Here is a 20,868-nt window from a genome sequence, read left to right on the forward strand (position 1 = left end):
ATCCTACATTCCGTTTGATAACAAACAATGAAATAAGACCAAACCGCTACCAAAACCAAGCGAAATAAGTACCTTAACTCCTAGGAAGTCGCTTAAACATGTACGGACAACTTAAAAACATGGATGTTTAGGTGACTGAATTTGTTTTATTGATGAGATTTTGGTCAAATGACAAAAAGCAGAGAACTCGCCACCCACCCACCTACGTAACAGCCACTAGATCCTGGCTTGCTATCAAGTCTACATGGAGTGATGCGTGATCGAAAGCACGATCTTAAACTCGGAACGTAACTCTACCACTGAGACACTATCATCTTTAAATGGATTAAAGAGCTAAATAGCAACCAAAATTTATCACGGCTAAAGCCAGAAGCTAGACCACCACCATAAATATGAGGGGTATCGAGCGAAGACAAGAATTTTGAGTAATGAATTACTATATATTTTGTTACCTATACATCTTCCACATTCACAATAAACTAGCACATTCTTATAAAATATAGTCTCTCATCGCTGGTCGATGCTATAGGATGCTTACATATGAATAATATGAGTCTTAAATATAAACAGTCTTAACTTGTATCTCTAAGTCAGTATACCGAAACTGTATGATTGTAGCTTTCCTACTTCAGGATAAAAAGTAAGCCTGTTCATATTTGAGTTAAAATCTGTAATGTTGGGATATTTCTTTCCTTACGAGTGTATACAGTGGTTTCATCAAAACAAGATGCTGAAAACCACTAGAAATTCACTTCAGATCTGGGCACGAAAAATAGTTATAGTATCGATATGTTGGACACATGGAGAACACAAGCTTTAGAAAGTTTCCAAAACATCTAAACAATTCCAAATATAGGTCTACCGAAAAATGGCTAGTATTTTTCTTATGGTCACGCTTAACGCGCAAACTCAAGAAAATATATAACAAATACTGTTTGAAGATTTCCGGAATTACTCTGTAGATGATCGGATCCATTTTGATGGCATTTCTACATTTATGTTTTATAGTTCTGTCCTTCTGACTGAAGGGGACGGATAATTAATAGGGGTGAGTGAATATGAAAGAATCGCTGGAATGAGAACTCACATGGACTGGGATCGAACCACTAACCCCTCGCATCAGAGGTGAACACTTTATTACTACGCCACTGTGCTCCCCTTTTCCCTCCCTTGACTATTTAATGCCTATTAAGTTAGTTATGAATATGGCAAGTCATGTATTGAAATTGATAAACTGCACATACGGATTAAGATTAAGGAACATGTTAGGGATGGAAAATGAAGAAACCCAGCGGTTTCAGGCGTAGCTAAACATTTGAAAATATCACAATTTAAGAAGAAAGCCTGTTCCATTGTGAAAAGAAACGTGTATAAATAGTTTTTTAATCATATAATTTTAAAAGAACAAAAATCCTGTATTCAATCTGGACAAATAACAGAATAATAATTCTAATGAACAACTACAAAGTAGTTAAAAGTTTAAATTAACGATTCTCAGATATGTACCATAAATTAGAATTAATTGAACGGGGAGTGGAAGAATATCCAGAACTTCATTTTGAGATAATTCAAATATTAAGTTTGGAGAGATATGAGACAAATTTAGTTTATTTTTGAATGAATTTCGTATTTAAGAAATGTGTCAAACCATAGAAACAACTTCTGAAGATTAAAATACGACTAACATTATTAATAATGTAACAAAGGCTATGGACTTTTACTATTTTTCACCTCAAGGAAGATTCATATTCCACAATTCATAGAAATTAATGATTTAGCACAATAAGGAACCATTTATTGTGTAACATGGGTACTGATTAAATGAACAATGCAAACAGTGTAATACACAATACCCTGTGAACCAGGGTTTGCCCAAGTGGGCCCAGCCCGAAAAAACCCACCGGGTTTTTTCGGGTTGGACCCACCTGAAAAAACCCATCTTAAAACCCACCTGGGTTTTTGACTTTTTTGTTAGTGTATTATTGGTACAACTAAGGTGATCACATTGAAAGTTATTTTTATCAGATTTTAAACTTTCTTTGAGCGAATTATATGCTTTCATGTTAAGATGTTAAGATAGACAACAATAATCAACATAAGACCTTTATAAAGCTCTAAATGCACTGAATGAATGAATAAATAAATAAAAAAAACCTCACCTTAGCTTGAGATAATTGTAGAACAAATTAATGTGCGGATTATGCTTATAGCCTATTTGAAGTAAAGTAAGCGATTGTATATTTTAGAAAATACTTTCCGTGAATAAGGTGTTTCCTGACTCGGCGCCGCCGAGGGACGTTATCCCTCATACGTTGACGGGTTTAAGGTCATAGGTGCCGGTACTAACAGTAAATATGTAAATACATTAGTAAAACCATTAGTATTATTTCTTACCTTTGATGGTAACAAAAGTATTCAGTAAAATTTGGTTTTCCAACAACAGCAGTTAAGTTCAGTCATTTGTTGCTAGCCTTCAAATAAGCATTCTGTAGAATCAACACTAGCAATAACGTAAAAATTCTTGTCAAAATTAAGAAGCTTAATGGTCGGAGCTCCGAAGACTACGTAACGCTTACTATTTCAAGTGTTGCATTCAAACTTCAGTATTAATGGAAGTTTCGATGTACAGTAAAGCAAGCTGCATTTTCAGGGAAAACCCGTCGTGAAAGAAGTGTTTGGGAAATTCCCGCAATTGAACTCACAAAGCATCGAAAGTGAATACTTCAACAATAAATCTATTTATTTTACGTTGGAGGATATTTCATTTCATTTTAGACATTTTGAAACATTTACTTTATAAAATATGAATTATAGGCCTATCTTTGTTAATTGTTTTAAATTAATTTTCGGAAAAGAGCGGTCTTGCAACAAGTGCTCGGGTAATTCCCGTAATTGAATGCACAAAGCATCGAAAGTGAACTTCAACAATAAGACCATTTATTTTACGTTGAAAAATATTTAAGACATTTTGATGAATTATGTCTTTGTTTTAAATTAATATAGCTATTTGGTATTCATATTTGACGAACGTCACTGAGGCTCCTAGGATGACTCGATCTACATTTGTTAGTTTGTCTGCCTTTACCACACAGTGTTCAACTTTCGGTCTTTTAAATTTTCAGGATACAAACCACAGACACTCTAAATTTTCTGTTTAGATTTTGGCAGCATACCAACGTAAAATTACAAAATGGCGCGCTTTTTTAAAAAAATAGCTGATATCCACTGGCGAAACTCCCGGGGGGATGATGGGGACACATCCCCTACAATCTTGAAACTGTTCCCCTCAATAATCCGATTGGAAATGTGTCTTTTAGGAAGAAATGTGATGATTTGTGTCCAACTGTCACAAAGGAAAGTGAGATGAAATTGATACCTCCCAGAATAAGCCTCAAATCTGACCGCCTCCCAATGTTGAAGAAAACTCTGCTCCCCTACCCATGTTGTCTCGGAGTCCCACACAGGGGACATAAAATATGACGATATTATTATTGCTTTACAACTTTAAAATCAGACTGGCAACATTGAAAACTGTTTACAGGGAATGATCATACTTGGATTATCCCTTGTAAACAGTTTTCAATGTTGCCGGGCGGATTTTAAAGTTATAAAGCAATAATAATGTCATATTTTATGTCCCCTATGGAGGACGCCGAGACCGACATGGGTAATCCTCCTCAGCATTGTTTTTCGCCTTCATAAATATTTTGTACATCGCATATATATATATATATATATATATATATATATATATATATATATAATACCGTTACCCGTCCCCCCAATGTTGAAGACAAATTTGCGCCGTTGCTGATATCCACGCTACAAAGCGCGATTTTAAGTCTTTCAAGTTGAAATTTTCAAAGTAGAAAGCACGAAAGACTAAATTAGCTGTATATATTTTGGCGGCATAAAATTTCAAAATGGCGTCCATTTTTCAAAATAGTGGGTATCCATGCTACAAGGTGCAATTTTCGGACTTTTTAAGTTGATATTTTGAGGGTAGAAGAACAAGACATTCTAAATTTGCTGTATGGATTTTTTCGGCGATCCAATATAAAATTTCAAAATGGCGGCATTTTTTTCAAAACAGCAGTAAATAGAAAGTTGTTGCAAGTTGTGACAATGACACTCATGAAATATAAATCATATTTTAACATTTTTACCCCAAAGAGAGTGAAATATTTTGAAAAAACCCAATTAAACCCGAAAAAACCCAATAAAACCCGAAAATACCCGAAAAAACCCACATGGGCCCAGGCGGGTTGGGTTTTTTCAAAAATACCCGGGTTTTTTCAAACCCTGCTGTGAACACATCCTTTCATCACAAAATAACGAAAATCACTTGCTCTTGGTTAGCAGTCTGCCTCTCGCATTTCTACTCATTACAGGTACACTCCAAATCCTGTGTAGCAGCTGAAAATAATGACATTACATATTGTTCGCGTGTATACAATTCAACAAAACGTAAAATTGATATTACCGGTCAAGCAAAGATACAACCATTCACTATATATTATAGAAATCTCGATTTCCACACTTATCACTAAATATTTGGTTGTCATATCGGATTATCTTGATTCAACACTAAAATGAAATACAGAAACCGCCTGAAAGATTTTCCTTAACTGACTGAATTGACTAAACTTATAGTTTCAATGTGTTTATGCCAGCGAAATAATTTCGCAAGTCCCTGCTGCACTCATTTTCTGTCGCTCCAAGTACGAAAATCAATTAATTCAGTGAATATATGGTGCCTTCCATTTCAACTCAGGCAAAAAAATATAAAATTGTACCATCACCATCTCAGATATTTTTGAAACTTTTTTTATAGCAACTAGACATGTTTTTAAGAGACCCATATTTTTTTGTTTTGTCGAAAAAAATTTTCCCGCCAAGTAATGGGCCATCAAAGACGGGGAGTACAATTTATGAATTGTAGAAGACATGGAAAATGGTCAATTTCGGAGCCTCACCATTCAGCTATGGAGACAGATAGAGTTATAATTCTTGTTGTGGTATGTACATAGGGATATAAATAAACTATATTTTATTATAGTTTGGTTTGCGCATGCGTATCTTTTTGTACATAAATTAACAAATGAACGTCAATTTATCTGAAAAGTCGAAGTTTGCGAATTTTTTTCGAGCACTTCCGGTTGAATTTTAAAATTCTGTTTTCACGGTTGGTAAGACCTAGTTACCCGCTTTCCGAAAAAAAAATTGTATCGCTTCTGTGGTCAACCGGTTTGTCGCAAAAAATTCGAGAAATTGTAAAATTTTCAAAAATCGCCATTTTTGGGCGCCATTTTCTCGAAAACACCATTTTTTAAAATTCTGAAATTTTGTCAGATGGTTCAACTTTACCTGAATAATAAACACACCAAATATCATTCTCGACCAATGCTTCGTGGATTAACTGCAGTCTTTTAAAGTTAGCGAAGTTTCGCTAATTTTGATGTCACAGTTAGCAACACTGGGAACAATGAAAGTGCAATGATTTGATGATGTTTGTGGTTCACATTCATTAAATGAAGAATAAATGGATTTCTTGGCTGTTTTTTTTTTTATTATTTTGATTAAAAAGGCTCTGAAATAGTAAAATGAGCCTCTCTCTACTCCTCCGTTTTCTGAAATTGAAGTAATCTGAGGTGGAAATTAAGATTAAGAAACACACAAATTTCAAGTTCACTTACTTAAAATGGTCTTCGGAAACAAAATTTCACTGTTTTTTTTTTTTTTTTTACATGGGCCAATCATTTGCTTGGTTGTTGTCTTCTTTGCTAATAGCATGTAACCGTGCAGATGATCCAATAGATGTTGGTTCACTCATAACTCATCCAGGAGTGGATCTAGGGGGACGATTGCCCCCCCCCCCAGAAGAAGAAACTTTCTTATTTATATATAAATAAAACCCATCCCAGAGTTTGGAGCTCTTAAAAGTAGCTCTAAATAGCAGTATTACATTCCCCCCCCCCCAGAAGTCCGTCCTGGATCCGCCCCTGCGTAGCTCATTGTCGATAGTCACAAAACACTTATTTTTACTTCTCTTATGCTCTTCTGGAAACCTGTACCCTGCTGAAGGTTCATGTGGAAGCATAAACAGCACTTAAACTTCACGTAATTCATGATTTATTCATAATATTTCTGCTACGCACCACTGGTTATCATACACATATGTATATAACAAAAGTTCCTTTTTGCAGATTTCTTAAATCTACACTTTGAATTGCAAAAGTTCGATTTGGGCGGAAGTATGAAGTTAGTTCATGGTGACCCATTACTGCCATAAAAACTTCGCAATTTTCCGAAAGCCAATGATAACTTCGTTGAATACCAGTTACCGGTCGCATACTTTTCCTTTTTTCTTCCGGAAGTCGTCGAATTCAGTTCCAGGTAACAAAACGAGAGTAATACCCGGAGTTTGTACTTGCACTATACTCACGAATTCTCCTGCGGTTTCAGTGGGGCTCAGTGGTAGAGCGTTCACTTCCGGTGCTTGGGGTAGCTGGTTCAATCCCAGCTCGAGCCGTATGGGCTTTGTGGAGGACAAATACCGTGCTCGTGGGTTTTCTTGGGGTTATCCCGTTTCCTCACACTTTCTGCATTCCACCATTTCATTCATTTCTCATAATCACAATCTCCTTCAGCCTAACCGGCATAACCGTGGAACGTAAAACTTAAAGATTTCATTTCATTTTTTTCTTGTGCGGTTTTAATACTGTGTATCTGTTTTAGCCTAAGGCTATGGCGCGTTGCCACATTCTTTGCCCCCTCCCCCTTCCCCACTACCGTCGCAGAGACCCTTGCATGGCCGGTTTCACTGCAAAAACACTGCTTTATCGGACCTGTCTGCATCTCGAACATCTGAAAGCGATTTTTAAAGTGGGATGCAGCACCATCAGAAATCACTGACACGGTTTGGGAAATTGTAGACACCTATTTTCACGTATTCAAACCTTTTTCTATAAAATATATTTTCGCTTTTCTTCGAGTATGTTTAGAATCTTGTCTATGACTATGAGTTCATGAGCCGAATCGTGTGTTTTATCGTCGTTTATTACAACAAAACTGTCAATTGTTTCATATTTCGGTAATAACTCTGAATTTCACTTTGCAGAATAACAGTCCAGTTTTCAACGAAGTCCACATGAAGTAAAATAGAATTTGTATCTTGAAATTTTATACGGTGGTTTTCGGTACCAATTGATTCTCTTTAGATTTTCTTGATGTAGTCATGACTTACAATTCTTACAGTTAAACCGGCAATGTACGATACGAAAACAGAAAGTGGCACAGTTTTTTTTTTTTTTTTTTTTTAAACGAGATCATTATTCTCCCATATGGCATAAGTAACCACTATCATTTTCATCAGGATCAATAATTAAAGACACCACACTTATTTCTTCCACTCCAGGACATTCATCACATTCTTGAAGAAGACAGCTGTCATTTTCTACGGATCATACTACTAAAGGAAATAGGTCACTCATGACAGCTTCAATACAGGTTGCACCTTTGATTTGTAGCAACGCAGTAGCAGCTAACTTAAAATTTGCACAATACACACACACACACGCACACACACTTCCCTCTCAGGTTGCGGACTGACACACTTTAGTCGAATACTATAAAATTCCGAGTGACCCATTTTTATGCTGGGATTGTTCTGTTTAAAAATTCAGTAAATTTCTTTGGAACGCGTAAGAAAACGTTTCGATTTTTTTTTAACTTTTTGTCATTTTTCGATCACTGTTATGACATCGCACTTAATTGAGACTTTGTCTGGAGCATTCCAAATCATACTGAGGTAATAGTTTAGGCCTTTTATAGATCATCAGAATTCATTGGATGGCCATTTCAAGTAAACTTAAAATTTGTGTGTTTCGTAATCGTAATTTCCACCTCAGATTACTTCAGTTTAAGAAAACGGAGGAGTAGGGGGAGGCTCATTTTACTATTTCAGAGAGCCTCTTTGTTCAAAATAAATAAAACACAACCAAGAAAACCTTTTATTCTTCATTTAATGAATATGAACCACAAACATCATCAAATCATTGCACTTTTATTGTTCCCAGTGTTGCTAACTGAGACATCAAAATTAGCGAAACTTCGCTAACTTCAAAAGGCTGCAGTTAATCCATGAAGCATTGGTCGAGAATGGTATTTGGTGTGTTTATTATTCAGGTAAGGTTGAACCATCTGACAAAATTTCAGAATTTTAAAAAATGGTGTTTTCGAGAAAATGGCGCCCAAAAATGGCGATTTTTGAAAATTTTACAAAAAGATTATAAATTCCCATGAATGCTGATTGGATGAAGTAAGAATAATCCAAGGAAACTATATAATTAGTAATAGAGCACAAATAACAACTTTAAACATAAATCGCTTACATTTCCTAAGTTCTTCTACAAACACCTATGATTATTACATAATGATCTTTGGTGCAGAGATAAGCAATTTATCTCACTATATAATATTGTCCGCCATAAGTTACATCTTAAAATATAAAAATTAAACTGCTATATATACCTTGGCTCGATTCAGCAGAAAACGCTGGAGCTACGCCAGAGTTCTCAATAAATCCAGCATCTGCAATATCTATCTCTTCCACGGGCATAGGGACCATGTTTGACTTCTTTTCCGGAGGGTGAGAGTTATCTTGGGGAACAAGTAGTGCTGCCACGGGACTTAAGTTGGTCTCCTTCTCTACTTTAACATGAACTGCAGACTCTGATGCCATCATATTTTCCAAGCTTTCATACAATTCCTTGGCTCTAACAATATCTTCTTCCTTGTGCTGCTGCTGCTTCAGAGGCGATCGGGTTAGATTTTTCAAGGGTATTGCAGGAGTTGATGGGGACATTCGCGGCTTCTTCACTGGAGTGCTTCCTACATCTTTGTTGTTTACTTCACCGGGTGGACTCTTGTGCGATACCTAAAGAAAAGTATAATATTAGGTTAGCCTTTAGAAATGTTTTTTTTTATTTTATGTAAGACAACTTAAGTTCAGGTTCTTATTTGAGGCTTAACTGCAACTTGCTTACGTTACCAAACTTTCTACAGAGTCTAATACATACATACATACATACATACATACATACATACATACACACACACACACACAGAGAGAGAGAAAGACTGTTATTAAAATAATGGAAAAACCTGAAGAAGATGCAACTTCCCTGATTAATACGGCGTGGAATCACGATTAGCTTGAAGAACCGCTCTGATTCGTCGTACAATGGAGGGTACAAGTCATGGGTGACTTCTAGAGGAATACTGTACTATTCTTCACGCAGTGCAGTCAGTACCCAATTCTGTTACCGAGGATGAAGGAGGATATCTGTTCCGGATTCTGAGCTCCAGAAGTGACCACAGGTCTTGAAAGTCTGGGAATTGGGTAAGTCATGGTAGGCGGTGTGGTTCATCATGATTTTCAAGAAAATACGCCTCAATATCTTCAGGCGTGGATTAATGCATTATCAATCTTAGAAAGCTGTAATTGGTAGAAAACAACATATGGACCACAAGATGCACATAGTCATTAAAAAGTCTACACAATCACTGGCAGTATTGCGTCATGTAAGTATAAACACATGATACATCGAATACCACGAACACTGCAGCCCACATCATCACAGAGTCGCAGCCATGTTTCACACTGAGGAAAAGACAGTTTTGAGCATAAGATTCTTTGGCATCAACCATACATAAAGTACAATCTGTTGTTAGAATAAGGTGAAAAAGGAGTCATAGGACCATAAGCACTTCCAATAGCCGGCGATCACCTCTGCATATTATAGGCACTATTTTTTCCCGCTAAAGATTTGTTGGCGGTGGTCAGGAGTTTGAAAATTGAAATCCAACTGGATTATATATATTGGTTTAACGTCCCACAAATACGCACCGATGCTAACAGAGACGGTGATGAGAGGGGCGATACAAGGTGGAATGACGAAAGTAGGAATAGACGGGCGAACCCCGACGCACGCCAATATTCAGTTTATGCAATTTACATCGGATTGTGGTTGTCGCTATAGTCTGCTCCAAGTGCTGATTGAGTGCCGTGATCACTTTTGCCACATCCGCTCATCGATCCTTGGTGAAATCATCTTTAATGCCAAGCGGTCCCCGTCTTGATGCTTTCCTTCTGACCACTGTTACTCTCCGCTGATGTTACTTTGCCACGATTTCTGTAGGCCATCAGCAGCTTCAACACTGTTGTATCACTTTTCAACGTTTTGGCTAAGACCAAAGTGTATTATGTCATTTATAAAGATGGCAATATGTATTATTATAATACTGTAATTTCATGTATCTTTCTTTTACATATTATCTAATGATTGATTTTGAATTTGAGCTTAAGTGGCCCCGCGTAGCGCAGTCGCTAACGCTCTCGCCTTTGGTGCGAGCAGTTCCGGGTTCGATTCCCATGGGAACACACTGTCGATAAGATGTAACAGTTTTATCAGGCTACCTATCCTGTGTGAAGTCTTTTCAAGGTTTACCTCATTCACACCAGTAAAATCCCGGGAAAGTACCAAATGTACAGGCCTCAGACCGCTTCCTTCTCCCCATTCCTTTCTTCCCGGCTAGCGTGCTTGCCGAGGGACGTTTTCCTGGTACCTGAAAGGCTTAAAGTCATAGATGCGGATAATGCACAGAAATACGTATAAATAAAAATCGCGATATCTACATGATGACCACCTTCGAGATACTTGTGTCAACTAACCGCACATTCACAATTTGGCACGTGAAGGTTCTTGGGTTGATCTCAACTCTTGCAAAGTAGGCTTTATGGTAGACAAACACCGTACGCGTGAGTTTCTCGAGTCTCTCCCGTTTACCCCCACCTTCTTTATTCCACCATTTCGTTATCATAATCCTCTCCTTTAGCTTCGGAGCATAAATGTGAGGCATTTATGTTACACTACAAACCTCCGTTCTACTCCGCCTTACGTACTACAGACGATCACCTAATACTATTAATACTGCCAGGCACTGGACATACATCCGTGTAAACCACTTCAAACATATTACGTGTTGCAAACTACAGGTGATTCCATTATTTTGATAATCATTGTATGTATAAACTGACAGTACAAGTGCTTGGTCACTTGCATTCTTTCGAATTAATCATTGGGTTCTGCTCGTATTTACTTAACCAATACTACGCGATTACAGTTCATTTAACACATCAAAGAAATTCGAGAATTAGTTTCAACAATGTAAACAGGACCGTATTTAATACTTTTGCTGCCCCTTTATAATCAATTAACACAGGTATAGAATTTGAGATCGTGTCAATATTTAAATGGAAATGAATAAAAATTAAATGTATACAATGTTTTCCATAACATAAATTTCGACATTAAAAAGAAATCCTGTAAATGTTCCTAAGATAAACAAAAACGAAGATATGTTTTAAGTCGTAATAACGAAACCGAACGCTCTTCTGACCTGTTGGATACATGATTTCATAGAACAAACGAAACCTTATATCTACATAGGATATATGTATACTTTTCAAATTCTTCTGTCGAACTGAATTCTTCAATATTCTTGGAGGAGAATCTGATAAACTTTGTAGGTAGCTACGTAGATGAATACATTTTTAAACTAACGCCTTGTCCAGATCAGTACTATACCGTGAATTTAAGAGCAGTAGATATTGCTGCCTTACGCGGGTCAGTTCCTGTATATTATTTACTAGCATTAATGAAAAACTATTTCATATCTTTGTAGGTTTTCATATGTTTTTCCAACTCTGCAAGCAAGTGATCAAGCACTACTAAGTTAAATATCCACTCAAAATTTTCGCCTGGGAACCAAGTATTGCTTTGTTATGGGAGTTTATATTATAATTAGCCATTTTTTTCCTCCTCTGTCGGTTTTCAGTATACTTTTACGCAGCAAGATTTCATTTTTCAGAGCTGGAGTATGAAAAGCCAATTGGTGCGAGAAAACGTTCTGCCCCGAGCCATAGTCCATGCGTATATAAGGTCCAAAATGTACTGCAAATGCCAGTGATTATTTTGAAGGTTTATGAGATGAATCATTGTCAAAACTGCATATCCTTCGTTGCAAAATATCTAGAGAGAGTAAATAAACAATAACTCTAATGCGGATTTATCTTAGACTTAATGTACAACGACATCAATCAACCCCTGGTTGTACTTTCAGTATCCTCACAAATCACATTGTAACACAAATATCTTACATTTTCCCATTGCATTATATTAGAAATGTAAAAACACCTTGTAAACTTTCTATTTTTTATTTTTGTTCTTCGACTAATTAGACTTAATTCCTTGTACTTAAGAAGCTCATCTCAGTAGTCTAGTAACTAGCTCGCGTGCCTTCCGTGTACAAGGTACCATGTTCGATTCCCGATGAGAGAACATCTAACCTGGCTGCTGACAAAAGATGTAAATACAAATCAGCCAATCAACCGATTGTACTTAAAACTTAATGCTGTCGAAGTATTTACATGCTCCAACGATAAGGCGAACAAAGAAAATGGAAACTCATTTCAATTATTTAACAAACTTTCAATCATTTAACAATCTTTCTACAAGTTTTTTCTCACATTTGTATATTATATTTTACTCTATATTATTAATACATTTTTCATCATCAATGCAGTTCACACTGTGATTACAAATTTAATGTTATGCTTACCCCATTTGTTCGAGGAACTTCTGCAAGTCCTCTGATATGTAAAGAATCGGCTACTGCCAGAAGTCCTGGTAACTGTTCCTGGTATATGTTTACTTCTCCGCTATACATAAAGGTTACCAATGCACAAAGGTCAGGAAATGTTGTCTGAGGTAGAACAATCACAGGATGTTGGAATGGATGCATCTCCTACGTAATTAAAAAGAAAACAGTCTTTTTTTGAAACATGAATAGAAAGTAACTACAGTTTAAACAATGTTCAATAACAATTTATTGTAAGTTTATGATGAAACGTACAAATATTTCAGAATAAAACTTAAGAATCACTGCTGAAACAAATATCTTCTTTAAAACGTTGCCTGCATTCTAACTTTACAAAATATATTACTTTCTTCTTTAAAGATGCTCATCAGTCATATCGTCATTCGTTCATTTTGATGTAATGAGCATCAGCGATGTGCAGCGTTGGAAAAAGTTTCAAAACGGAGAAACAGAAATTTCAGATAAACCGAGAAGGGCCGGCCAACAACATCAGTCACAGATGCAAATCGAAAATGTGTTGATGAATTTATTCGAGGGGACAGGTGCATTACAGTTCAAAATGTTGCTGATGCATTGAACGGCTCTGTACAAGGAATAATTGCCGACTTGGGATATCACGGCGTTTGTTGACTGTTGAGAATCGGAAAAGGCGAGTGGAAATTTGTCAAGAACTCTTGGACGCATTGAAGCTGACAATCAAGATTTCTTCGAAAATGTGGTCATTGGATATGAGACCTGGGTGTATCTGCATGACCCAGAGAGTACAGTGCAATGCAAGGAATAGCGCCGCAATGGTTTTGCACGTCTCAAAAAATTCAATTCTTCCAGATCAACCCATAACGTTCAGAACAATGTTTTAAGACACACGTGGTGTTATCCTTGTTGATTTTCTAAACCATCGTGAAACAACTGACAGCCAAACCTATGTAACCACACTTAGGAAATTTAAGGAGGCAATAAGAAAGAACACACCACTAAAAGACGTTCATTTCATCAAGCTTCAGCACAATAACGCACGCTGACACAAGTTATTTTTTACAACTCACGTGACTGTAAAAATGGGTTGGCCAATAATGCCTTACCTACCCTACAACTCTAATTGGGCCTGTTCGAACTTTTACTTGTTTGGACCTATGAAAGAAACCCTACCTGGTCTCGAATTAAATAGCTTGGATGAACGTAAAACAGATCGTGGGTCAAGACGCAAACCCTCAGAATTTTTCCAAAAGGGTTTTGATGCCTGGGTTCGGCGACGGTGCGAAAGTGTTCAAAAATCATGGACACTATGTCGAAGGTAGTTTTCTGTAGATGATAGTTCAGGCTATGATGTGTAATACATTTTGCTATATGTTAATTTATACATTTTTTATGCCACAGGAGGCATTACTTTTTGATCCACCCGCGTATCTTCGCAACTTCAGGCCTTTTTAATTATGTAATTTTGAAAAAATACTATACTATGTTTTATTTTTTTCATTCTTAATTTCGTGTTTTATTTTTTACTTTTCAACTTACACTGGAACGATTCAACATTATTGTACAGCAATTAATATACGCCTATTTATTATACTGTACTTCACGCCTTAACAACTATCCATACAGTACTGCCATTCATTCATCTTCCAGAAAGTTTTTATTATCCTAAGTTAGTTAGGTCCACATTAGCTCGGATAATCAGGGTTCTACTGTACCAGAAATTAATACTGCTTTGTGATCGCAAAGCGATGAAACGGCTAATAGTTTAAAATTAATTTTAAATGTAATTCTCAAATATCTCGTACTGGTTTTTTACTAAGTCATTTTGCTTAAAATGTATATACTGATGGTATGCAGGTAAACATTTATGAAAAAAAAAAATCATTGAGTACCTCACGAACCTATAAGCTTTTCAGAAATAAGCGGTCACATGTTTTAAAAGTGCTTTTAAAAATTTCCGTTTAAAGGAAAAAGGAAACATTTTCTACATTTCTTTTAGCCACATTCAAAAAGATATTATCTGTTGTTTATGGTCACATTATGGGAAAACATCTTAATAATTTGAGGTTAATATTCGAACACAGTGTTTGCATCGGGTAGATTATCCACTAGATCAAGAATACCTGACTATCTCTACTTTGTTTCTGTTATTGTTCTGTCGACGGTGCACCCTAAACAAGTTTTGACTTTTATCCTCCAGATTTTAACTTCTATCTTCTTTTTTGTCACATTTTATGATTGTTTTCTATATGCCACTTGTATATATACCTGGAAGCAATGTTCAGATTGTCTATTTCTATTACAGAATATGCGCGTTACTCTAATAGAATGGAGGGAAAATAATCTCCTTTGTAAGCAGACTTGAGGGCTATAAGGATCTAGGTTAAACTTTTTGGACTTAAAGACTCTGGAAAGTAGTGTAGATTTTTAAGACCAGAAGTGTACCTTAGCAGCGGACGAGTTTCAAATTTTCTAATATAAATGTTAGGTCTCAAAATAACATATTCCTGGAAACACAACCCATCATTTGTTTCACATGCAGTTTTTGTGCATCCGCAAGCAGCTATTTGGTATTATGTTCTTCCTCACGTAGAACAGTAGTTTCATTTCATGTACAGGAAATTTGAAATTTCTATTTGGACCGGTTGAATACACGGGTAATTTCTCCCAAAGTTCAGAAGAATTATCTTACGAAAAATACTCGATGACCCTCGAGGTAATGAAGTAAAAACGAAACTTTCCTGCCCTCCCCAGTTTCATTTAAGGTAACTAAGATATTTTGTCCTAAATAACAAAGAAACTGTCTCACGTAACACACAACTTCACAAATTTTCACAGAAATACAAACTTTCCAAATTTTCTGTTGAGAAACGTGGTTCAACATTTGCTGAACAGACTAAACAAATGTCAGAAAGTGAAATAGCGCAATAATACGGCAAATTTTAGAAACCAACAAAAATAAATAATGAAATGTATGGAACACATTATAATAATACTAATTACAACTAACCTGAATAATGTTCCTTTTTGTGTATTTCCAGTTCTTCTCATGGGTTCACTCGTCAGACTATCTTTTATGATGGTTTTCACATAATTTTCTTGTAACAACAGCGGAGTGAAAATACATATATACATTATTCAATACACTAAAACTGTTCGTGCCCTAACCCTAAATCAAATCTTGTTCTAATTTATTTATTTATTTATTTTTAAGTATCTAGTTCTGTAATCTTCTGTGTTGCATATATATCTTCCAACACTATATGTAATTTTTTTTTAGCAATCCTGAAACTTAATTTGTGCTGGAAGCCACATACACCGCAAATTACAGAACTAGATACTATGAAATATAGAATAAACTTTGATTTAAGGGCGTGCACTAACAATTTTAACATATTGAGAATTTTTTTTATATACTTATACTCTATTGTTGGTACAAGAAAACTACGTGAAGAACAGCATTGAGGACAGTTCCGACAAAGAGTATCCGTGGGAAGTATTGGAAATATTGGCTAGAAATACATAAAAAGGAACATTATTCAGGCAGTTGTAATTCTTATTAATGAACTATTACTTACTTTAAAGAGATCCTTGAAATATGGACTACAGGCTGAAAGGACGACTCTGTGGGCACGGAGGTTACGACCACCAGCACAAAGGGTAACATCTGTAAGGTCATCCCCATCAAGAAGTTGTGGCAACGAGTTTAAAAGGCTACTTTGGAAGTTGTTCCATCGGAGGCAAAATTGTTGGTCTGAACCCATACTGTTCTTGTGTCTTTTAGAAAATAAAAATTATAATTTAATTTATACATAGATACAATCATAGACGATCTAAATAACAACATATAAATTCAAAACTTAATTATGGTACATTGATACATTTGATATTTCACAGGCGAAAATTCTAAAGACATTCCTGAAGTAGAAAGTTATATTTTGTACGAAAATCCTTTAAATATCAAGTTTTTTCAAAATTGTGCATATAATTTTTAGGTTTCTCAAAGAAAGCAATGTGAAATTGAAAAAGCGAGGAAGATCAACTGAGTCATGCCGGTGTTCCATTCAGTTCTTTATACGTTTAAGATCAATGTTGAGCCCATTTATGGATTACATCATACGCTGTCCTTGGAAATAATAATAATAATGAACAGCTACGACGATTGAATGTTGAGAAATAAAGGAGAGAAGTGGCGCAGAGTATGTCCAGAAATACCGAACCTTACCGAAACTAAACTAAATTAACCAAAGCTAAGTAACCTGAATTTTAACATCCTGGACCTACCTACTCTTAATTTCAGCATTATAGACCCCTGGGCTCAAGCAACTATACCTTAGAGCACAGCTAAGGTAGAGTCATGAGATAGGCATCACTTTATTCAGTGAAAAGTTTACTTTAACAAGTTATTTGCTTCCAACTCTTCGTTTAATACTTTAGGTTATAATATAAAAATGTATTTTAAATTTTTTTTTTTTTTTTTTTTTTGCAATAAATTGGTTTCCTTGAAGTTTAAAGAGAAATATCTCAGTTATTTTTTTTTTTTTTTTTCAACACAATAATGAAATTTTTACTGAGTATGAACGAAAGTATACTAAACAAAACCGCAGTAGTACTTTTAAAATTAATTTTATGGTTAATTTACAATAAGCTATTTTATTACATGTTCCGATCTCTGTCCGTAACTCAATTAGCGTAGAACGGAAAGCACTGAAGTACTCTACTTTTGACGTTGCTGCATGGAACTGCATGAAGTCAGCGTTGCGCGCCGCACAGGGAACAGAAATTATGGCTGTGCTTGTTCTCGTGTCTTTATTTTTTCTTGTCTGGTTTCTTACTTATCTTTGTGTGAATCATCACTTACGAGGTTACGAGAAACAGTTTATAATAAATGCAAGATCATTTTTTTTATTTGCAGGAACAAAACAACGCTCCACAATTTTCGTTCTCCCAATCCGTCAAAAGAATTGCCGAATGTTTAAGGGTGTCTGAAACAACTGTGAATCGTGTTTCAAGCGAGTATCGCAATAATAGTGCCCTGGAATCCCCGAAAAATAAAAATAAAAAAAGTTCACCGTCAAACAAGTTTGTTATAGCCAGGGTTGACTGGTTTAAACCAGCTGTTTTTTGTTTTTTTTAAACCAACTGGTTTAAACCAAAAAGAAAGAAAGAAAAACGAAAAATGCTTTAAATCGTGTGAACTTCATGGTGACGTTTCAACATATCAAACCATCTACATTAGTTTTATCTCCTTTTCACCTTTTAATCAAGGTGTCCCATGTTCAATTCTCGGTCGAACCGTAACCATTCTTTCATGTGTAAACCAAGTATCCGTTTGGATGTCACTTTAAAGCGAGTCTTCTTTACAACCTCGGTATTACATAAAGATGTTAAGCCTAAACATACGAAACGAAGCCAAATTGTATGTTTTTGCTTGCCTGAATGTTTGTTGTTTTATAAAGAAGCAAAGGTTGCCTAAATGTATTGATAGACATTGGCAAAATTTATTGACTGCCTACGTATAGCTTCCAACATTAGCTTGGATTGGACTTAGTTTTAATTTTATTGAATGATATCTACATACTAAATTTGGAATTTAATACCTCAGTTTTAGCGAACTGATTATGATACGTTGACCTTAGATTTTACATGCAAAGCAATAACAGGATTTGCTTTGCATTTAAAGTAGAGATGAAACAAAGCCGGCTTTTTTGAATCGATGGTTTTTTTCACATAAAAAGCCGGCTTTTTTGGGGAAAAAGACGAGAATTTTGGAAATGTTGGCTTTTTTCATTTCCATGATTTTTCTATCTAAATAGCTTTCTTATAGTATATTCTATAATTAGATAAGAATTCCGTGACCTAAATGCCATATTTCGCTCTGAAATTCACCATCAAGATGGATGGAGCACATGTTTTACGAATTAAAGCTAACATGAAGAATGTAGTATTTGAGGGCAATTTTAGAGGCTATTTAACTTTATTTTAACTTTTGAGTTATCGACATTTTTTTCTTCTCTAGATCATTTTAGTTTGTCATCCGTGTTTCATTTCTAAAAGCTTAGTACTCTAGCTTCTAGCGCAAAAATTAAACTTACGTTTCTCTATATATCCGTCAAAGCGTACGTTTTTCAATATATCCGTCAAACCATGCTTCCACATTTCTGTTATACTGTAGCTGTGCAATGATTTAGCAATAATTTTCTGGATACAACTTTCAATACCAATTTACACAAATAATCAGTAGCGAATTTAGAAAAGTACTTTGGCAGGGGTTTCTGTGATTGTTTCGTTTTCTAAAAAATCCTAATTTTATTTGGGAGGTGCTTAAAGTTTATGAGTACAGGCATAACTAATATTTCGTTTCGTTTATATGTTTAGCAATAATCTTCCCGATAAAACCTTGAAGATCATTTTATACTGAGAATCAGTGGCGGATTTAGAAAAGTACTTTGGGAGGGGTTTTTCTTACTTATGTTTAGTTTTTCTAAACATTCGTAATTTTTATTTGACGGGAGCTTAAAGTTTATGAGTAAAGGCATAACTAATAGATGTTTCGTTCGTTTTAGACATTCCGTAACTTTGGGGAACAGGCTTCAGTCCGAAAAACCGTCCCCCTAACCTTTCGCAAAACCGTCACTGCTGATAATTAGTAATAATAACGATTTATAAACAATAAGAAAGGAAGTCGGCCAACTCACAGTACACGCACTATTTCTACATTCACAGATGGAATAAGAAAAACTTTGTCAGAATGGTCGAATGCTGGACTGAATCCCGGACTTCCCAATAGAAGCGCAAAAGCTAACCACTCAGTCACGTTTGTTGTCCAGTTGTATTTAGCTTAACTTAAATACATTCCATAGTCCTTTTCTTTGGGGGGGAGTTCCGTAATGATATGTTGAACCCCTCTTGTTAAAATTTCAGAAAACTTGAGGATGGGGTAAACCGTGATGGTGGTTATATAAAACTTAACTGTAGATTTTCAATACACAGAACCAAAAGCTCTAGATATGCAGCCTTTAAGTGTATCATATAAATCTAAGTATTTCTCTTATGTTTTATTTTAATTTTATTTTGTTTCAAAAAGAGGGTATGAAATATTTTGAAGTAAAAATACTATACACATTTTTGCTAGTTATTTGTGTATTTTTTTTAAAGAAGTGTTTATTTTTAAGGTTGGCTGGTTTACGCCAGCTTTTTTTTTTTTTTTTAATAACTGACTTAAAACAAAAAAATAAAAAGAACGAAAAATGCGAATCGTGTGAACTTCATGGTGACGTTTCCACATATCAAACCATCTGCATTAGTTTTATTGCCTTTTCACCTTTTAATTAAGGTGTTCCATGTTCAATTCTCGGTCGAAGCACAACCCTTCTTTCATGTGTAAACCAAGTAGCGGTTGGGATGTCACTTTAAGCGAAAATCTTCTCCTTGATAACATCGGTATTACGTAAGGATGTTGAAAATAAATTGTATATTCCTGCTTGCCTGAATGCCTGTTTTATAAAGAAGCCAGGGTTGCTTGAATATATTGATAGAAATTGGCAAAATTTATCGACTGCCTACGTAGCTTCCAACAGTAGCTTGGATTGGACTTTCAATATCTACATATTAAATTTGTAATTTAATATCTGTTTCAGCGTACTGATTATGATACATTGACCTTGAATTTTACATGCAAAGCAATAACAGGATTTTTCCGTTGTTATTTTACATTTAAAGTAATGACAGGATTTTCCCGATGGCTAGGGAGGGAGTTTCTCAATTTAAGAAATTTACTGACCGGACTTCTTTAAGCTTATGGGACCTCTTCCAGCATAACAACGTTGTTGCATAATAACACCAAGCGAAACAAACTTATTTCTGTCCATATGTAATATAAATACATAGAGCAAATCATTTAAACCAAAAAAACCTGGTTTAAACAAAAAAAAAAGTTGAAACCCAAAAAACCTTTTTTTTTTCCCCAATAAAAACCATGGATTTTGCCAACCCTAGTTATAGCTGAATTTCTTCAAGGGTTTACTCGCCGGAAGCTCCACGAATTTCAATGTGCGAAAAGAGTATCCAACGGTAAAGAAACTCTTGGAACAGATAAAAAAGGACTTTACTGACGCTCCAGAAATAAGTGAAACTTCGTTGTGGCGTGTGTTGTGCGAAAACTGAGAT

At 35.5% G+C, this 20,868-nt stretch overlaps 1 protein-coding gene across 5 annotated transcripts in view; it reads right to left on the reverse strand.

Moving 5' to 3' along the window:
- Window positions 1-20,868, reverse strand: part of LOC145689511 (uncharacterized) — a 65,421-nt gene that overhangs the window by 22,407 nt on the left and 22,146 nt on the right. For all 5 annotated transcript variants that reach the window (XM_081763699.1, XM_081763685.1, XM_081763690.1 and 2 more), the window contains exons 2-4: window positions 16,278-16,476; window positions 12,685-12,870; window positions 8,533-8,938 (exon numbers count right to left, since the gene is read on the reverse strand). In XM_081763699.1, coding sequence (XP_081619825.1) covers window positions 8,533-8,938; window positions 12,685-12,870; window positions 16,278-16,463 — 778 coding nt within the window. In that variant the 5' untranslated portion in view covers window positions 16,464-16,476. The remainder of the gene's footprint in view (window positions 1-8,532; window positions 8,939-12,684; window positions 12,871-16,277; window positions 16,477-20,868) is intronic.

Source organism: Thermobia domestica, chromosome 1, assembly GCF_964235325.1.
Source record: "Thermobia domestica chromosome 1, izTheDome1.hap1.1, whole genome shotgun sequence".
NCBI classification, from domain to species: Eukaryota; Metazoa; Arthropoda; class Insecta; order Zygentoma; family Lepismatidae; genus Thermobia; species Thermobia domestica.